The sequence below is a fragment of the Acomys minous genome (assembly GCF_964271855.1).
Source record: "Acomys minous genome assembly, chromosome: 17".
Taxonomy (NCBI): Eukaryota; Metazoa; Chordata; class Mammalia; order Rodentia; family Muridae; genus Acomys; species Acomys minous.
In genome coordinates this window covers 72,370,575-72,376,623 of record NC_140500.1, presented here as the reverse complement: position 1 = coordinate 72,376,623, position 6,049 = coordinate 72,370,575, and the positions used below count along the sequence as shown (strand labels likewise).

The following is a 6,049-nucleotide window of genomic DNA, read 5'->3' as shown; positions in this document are numbered from 1 at the left end:
CGGAGATCGCTGGACACATTCCTAGGCCTTCTTCACAAGGCCAGTTCAGTCAACCAAACTCCCAGGTATTATCGCAGCTCCCTGTTCCGGGCTTTGAGACAAGGACAGGACATGGCAGCAGGCGATGTCATCTTTCTTCCCTTGACTTGTCTCTACTAAACAAAATGCACCTAAATTTTCACACTGCTGCTTTAAAGAGTGTACACCTGCTGACGGGGAGAATTCCCAAGATACAAAACAGCTTTAGGGACTGATGGCATGTATTCAAAATTACATTTGTATGATAATAAAAAGGTTGAGAAACAAACGTAAGGTCATGTGGGAAAAGGTTGGAGTCCAAAGGTATTTCTCCCCATGTAGTAGCACACATAAATAGAGATGTGTTTATGTATGTATATATTTATGTGCATATGTAGCCATGTGTATATAAATGTATGCATAGGTACAAAAACATAATGTGTATACAAATGTACATATGCGTATGTGCATATGTGCATTGCTAGAGACATAATTCACATATATCTGTTGCATATATATGTATATATATATGCACATACATTTCATGCATACACACGTACTTCATGAGCAGTGGTCAGTCACCATAAAGGCCACATTTACAGAGAGCTTTGCACTTGATTGGCACTCACTAATGTTTGCTGAATTAGAACAAACCTCTGCCTTGCCCATTCTGATTTTTATCGTTGACCATTGCTCTCAGGAGTTAATGTTTGAACCTGGCCATAAAGAAATCGACAGCCACTGACCTATGGCCTATATTTGAGGAGGAAGAAGCCCCTTATAAAATAGCCAAGCGTGGGTGGCCTGGCAGCTGAGCTGCTGTGGTCAGTTGCGGAAGGAGAGCCTCATCGCCATCATGAACTTCTCCGGCAAGTACCAACTGCAAAGCCAAGAGAACTTTGAGCCCTTCATGAAGGCGATGGGTGAGTGCTGGATGGGACGCCAAAGCTGATGTAACAGCCACGAGGGTCTACTCTCACCAGAGTCAAGGCCTGATGTTGAGGTGGAAGGAGGGGTCCATGTTGTACCAAACTGAGGGGTGCTTTAGTGACTCTCCTGGTCTCTGGCTGTGATTCCTACTCTGAAGCAGTGGAATTGACACCGAGCTAGTGTATGAACTGGATTGAAGTGTGTGTCTGCTGGTACTTTATTTCAAGACCTTGTCCAACCACTCACCCACTCACTCAATCATTCATTCATTCGTTTTTCTAGCAATCATTAATTCAAGGCTAACCATACCTCAAGCACTATGCTTGTACATTCGACTCAACTCCAGAGGCAAGTTTGCCTGGCACGGTCCCGCTCTGTGCATGGCCTAATTATTAGTAGCCCCCTATCACTTCAAGTGTAATTTGCTTTGGAAGGTAAACATCCCTGAGGATAAAGTATTCCCACTGCAAGAACAAGGCCACTAAAGAAGGAGGGAATTAGGAGCAAGAACGAGTAAGAAGCAGAAGCCACAGAGAAAAGGGTCCTCGGTCCACATGAAGATCCTTATTACAAATGAATTGGTGGCCCGAGAATGCAGCGCGGTTGGTTGCTTAGCACGCATAAAGCCCTGCATTCCATCCCTAGCACCATATAATACAGGTATGATGACACATGACTGTAATTCGAGCCCTAGCGAGGTGCAAGCAGGAAGGTCAGACATCCAAGGTCATCCTCAACTACATCGCTTAGTCTGTAAGAGACCCTGTCTCAAACAATAATAATACTAACCAGCAAAATAGTAGCAGACTGCGGACTTTCTCTATCAGAAGCCTAAAGCCTAACTGCTCACGAGCGAGTCAGCTGTACCGAGGTGTGTGGAGCCTCGGGAACATACAGTGACCTCCTCTGCTCTTGCAGCCTCTAATCTTTTGTGGTCTCTACCAGGTCTGCCTGATGACCTCATCCAGAAGGGAAAGGATATCAAGGGGGTGTCAGAAATCGTGCACGAAGGCAAGAAAGTCAAGCTCACCATCACCTACGGGTCCAAAGTGATCCACAACGAGTTCACCTTGGGGGAGGAGTGTGAACTGGAGACCATGACTGGGGAAAAGGTCAAGGTATGCTTCCTTCCATTTCCTAAAACCCTGCTGACAGAGCCCGTGTCACTAAAACCACTTAAGTCAGAGAGCTCTAAGAACGGATTTCTCATTGTCTTGGGGTTCATAGGCATCTGGGCTCTCACTATGGAGGGTGTGAGGGACACGGAGCACACAGCAGCAACCTCAGTCTCAGGTCTCGCAGGCACAGAGCTCCTGGCTTGCTCTCAGAGTCCTCCAAGGAAAGCTGGGAACTGGAGCAAATCGGTGTCAGTGAAAATCGTCATCTGAGGCAGAGCAGCTTCACCTTCTCTGGGAGATGGTTCCAGGCAGCGGTGCCATCTGTCTGTGCGCTGTGTGAATAGTGGACAGGTGACAGCAGAGAGGCTGAGGGTCTTGTCATCTGCCTCTCCCTATGAGGCCTGCCCAGCCCAGGGCAGCCAGCGGATTATGCATCCGGCCTTTATGCTCCTGCCTTTCCAGGCAGCTTTGTGTCTCAGGCCCAGCAGGAGCCACGTTATCTCTTCTGGTTGCTCTTGTTTCTGCCTGTCTTGCATGTCAAGGTCAAGAACCGGAAGAGAGTCTCCTGATCTGCTCATGACGAGGGCTGGGGCGTCATGGGTTTTACTACAGCCCTTTTCCAATGGCCCATTGTAGCCACAGATTTTAATGTTTTACTCTTGACTAGATCTGCCCCCCCCCCTTTTTTTCTTCCCTTGATCTCTACCTTGTTTCCTTTCTTCTTACTCTTTTCTGCCCCTGGTGTCTTGCCATGTAGCCTAGACTGCCCTCACACTTAGCATCTTTGGGCTCCCGCCTTCTGAGTGCTGGATTTACAAGCCTGCAGCATTGTGCCCAGCCAAGGCTGTGTTTCTACTTACCGCCATCCTTGATGGATAAGGCTTGCAATTGGCACCACAATAGGAAAGGCTCAATATCCACCAAAGCAAACTGCATCCCTCGGCTGCCGGTGACTGGAGTTTTGCTACCACCTCCCCCCCATATGCGTGAGAAATTGGATTTTATGTTTTACTTGAGGATTCCCCGCCCCCAGGGGAGAACCTATTAACTTAGATAAGCTTAACATTGCCTTTCATTCATAAATCTGCCCTATTTCCACTTAGCACTATAGAAAGGGAGATGAGCCAGCATGGGATTCATTTTTAGTTGATAATGGAACCAATTTCATTAGCTTTTTTTTTTGCCAGGCCTTTCCTCATAGGCCATGATCTCTCTCTCTCTCTCTACAGGCAGTGGTAAAGATGGAAGGGGACAACAAAATGGTGACAAGTTTCAAAGGTATGAAGTCCGTGACTGAGCTCAATGGAGACACAATCACCAACGTAAGTTGGCACTCTGGCCTTGCCATGCCAGTGTTGGGGGGGGGGAGCTATAGAGGGCGAGGGGCAGGTGTTGCATGTGTGTGTGTGTGTGTGTGTGTGTGTGTGTGTGTAGCTAGAGAGGGTGAGAGGCAGTTGTTGTGGGGGGGGGAGATGGAGCCATAGAGGGCGAGGGGCAGGTGGTGTGTGTGTGTGTGTGTGTGTGTGTGTGTGTGTGTGTGTGTGTACCTATAGAGGATGAGAGGCAGGTGTTGTGTGTGTGGGGGTGTGGAGCTATAGAGGGCGAGGGGCAGGTGGTGTGTGTGTATGTGTGTGTGTGTGTGTGTGTGTGTGTGTGTGTGTGTGTGTGTGTAGCTATAGAGGGCGAGGGGCAGGTGTTGTGTGTGTGTATGTGTGTGTGTGTGTGTGTGCGTGTGTGTGTGTGTGTGTGTGTGTGTGTAGCTATAGAGGGCGAGGGGCAGGTGTTGTGTGTGTGTGTGTGTGTGTGTGTGTGTGTGTGTGTGTGTGTGTGTGTAGCTATAGAGGGCGAGGGGCAGGTGTTGTGTGTGTGTATGTGTGTGTGTGTGTGTGTGTGTGTGTGTGTGTGTGTGTGTGTGTGTAGCTATAGAGGGCGAGGGGCAGTTGCATGCTATCGCTCATTCTCCATCTCCTCCTCCCGAGACCCTGACTCTCTGCTTTGCCTCTTGTCTGTGTCTTCTACCACTTGAAAGGCCCCATTATGTTCTATGTAGTTAATAGATATTGTATCAAATCCTTTGAACAACACTTTCCTAAGTGGGCAGAGCTGGGGTTTCCCTGAGCTGGGGTTTCCCTGAGCTGGGGTTTCCCTGAGCTGGGCCTGTCTCTTGGGCTCATCTCACAGTCGTCACTACTCAAGCCTTAGAGAAATTTGCTCACATTACAGTGAGGATTTGCACTCAGTACAGCTGCAGCCATCTTGTTCTTGCCAAACCATGACTTCAGAATATCAGGGTGACTTCCTGACAGACAGAAGAGCAGGATCGTGGGGAAGGGGGACCCTTCTCTAACTCACCTGGTGTCTCACCCACATCTCCTTACACTGCCACTTTCTGAGCCAACCATTCCCACCTCCTCTGCCTCTGCCCTCCTTGCCCACTTCCTGCCACTTCCCCTTTCCCCAGCAGCACCCAAACCCGATGGAAAGTGCTTGGTGTGCTGAGGCACAGGCAGGATGTGCAGAGCACAGCTTCCTTTTCCTGTTGCTGCTGGGATAGGGTCTTCCCCAGCCCCCTACCCCACCCCCAAGCCTCACACTCAGCCTGTAGGATGGAAGTCCATCCAATCCAGAGATGTCGCCAGACTTTACTGAGTCTGCAGATCTGTCCAGGAAGCCCCGTGCCCCCTGCAGCAGTGCATCCCATCAGTGCAAACATGGGAGGGGGCTCTGTTCACTAATCGCTGGTCCTACTCTATGATGTCAGAGTGATTAACATCCACAGCCTTCTGCTTCAGGCACAGAGCCCGCCATCTCCCACAGCTCAGGTGCCTAATAAACATCTCTGCCCTGTTGTCACTGGTGTGGAGTCACACTTCTACCAGGTTTATGGCCACTAGTGAAGTTTATGGCCCTGGGTATGCACTCCTGTGCAATCATCCTCAATGCCCAGCTGTTGATAATTTTTTTTGTCCCCAGTTTGCAGGGCAATTTGTGGTGTTCCTCCCATGGTCAGGTCTTCCAGCTTTCCTTTATATCCAGAATACACTTTAGGGGGTCACAGAAGGCAAACGCCTGTCTAAGTAACACCATCTGGTCAAGTGACCCCCCCCCCAACCATGGGGAGGGAGGGCCATCAATCACGAAGCAACATTCAGTCCCCACCATTGCTACTCACCCCCTCAGCAGAGGGGGTGTGTCCAGTGCTCTCATGGGCTTCGTTCACAAGTTTAAGAGAAAAACTACATAGCACCTGCTATGTTCCAGTGCAGCCATGTATATGGGCTTTTGTCCAGCCACCTGTGGTTAATGTACAGGAGTAAATCTCAGTGAGATTTTGAGACATTGTGCTGGGCTGCTCTGGATGGTCTTCCGATAGCTCTCATTGAGTCAGGAAACAATTCGGCGGCTGGCAGGACAGCTCTCTACATGAACAGCAGAGGTGGCAAAAGTCAGCATGGTGTTTTAGAAAAAGTTGTGAACTGTTTCTCCGCTCCTAAAGAAAATGGGGCTTTTTAAAGCTGTTTCATGTGTTAGCACATTTGGGGGTCTTTGGGGAGATTCTTGTTTGTTTATTTGCTTGCTTGCTTGCTTGTTTGTTGTTTTATGATTTGTCATCAAGAAAATGTTTCATCATATCTCTTCTGACTTTCAGACCATGACACTGGGCGACATTGTCTACAAGAGAATCAGCAAGAAAATCTAGACAAAGCTCCATTTCATAGTATTTTACAGTGTAAAATTAATTCAATAAAGTTACTTTTGTTTTCAAAGCATTTCTTCCTTATGGCTTCCCATCGTGGCACTATTGTTTTTTATTTTATCAGTGTGTGCATGTGTGTGTGTGTTTGTGTGTGCATGTGCGCACAAGCGTGTGTGTGTGTGTGTGTGTGTGTGTGTGAGAGAGAGAGAGAGAGAGAGAGAGAGAGAGAGAGAGAGAGAGAGAGAGAGAGTGCACGTGCATACATACATGTGTGTGCATGTGCACA

General features: G+C 48.5%; 1 protein-coding gene across 1 annotated transcript; it reads left to right on the top strand.

Moving 5' to 3' along the window:
• Positions 1-791: 791 nt before the first annotated feature.
• FABP1 (fatty acid binding protein 1) lies at positions 792-5,833 on the top strand. The gene is made up of 4 exons (XM_084765816.1): positions 792-941; positions 1,894-2,066; positions 3,296-3,388; positions 5,716-5,833. Exons 1-4 carry the CDS (start codon positions 875-877, stop codon positions 5,764-5,766), a joined length of 384 nt encoding a protein of 127 aa, XP_084621942.1. The 5' UTR covers positions 792-874; the 3' UTR covers positions 5,767-5,833.
• Positions 5,834-6,049: the final 216 nt, after the last annotated feature.

Excerpts from the sequence above, each read along its gene's own strand:
- FABP1 (XM_084765816.1), top strand. The coding sequence starts at position 875 with ATGAACTTCTCCGGCAAGTACCAACTGCAAAGCCAAGAGAACTTTGAG. Across the intron at positions 942-1,893 it reads GCCCTTCATGAAGGCGATGG|GTCTGCCTGATGACCTCATC; the intron begins GTGAGTGCTGGA and ends GGTCTCTACCAG. Across the intron at positions 2,067-3,295 it reads TGACTGGGGAAAAGGTCAAG|GCAGTGGTAAAGATGGAAGG; the intron begins GTATGCTTCCTT and ends CTCTCTCTACAG.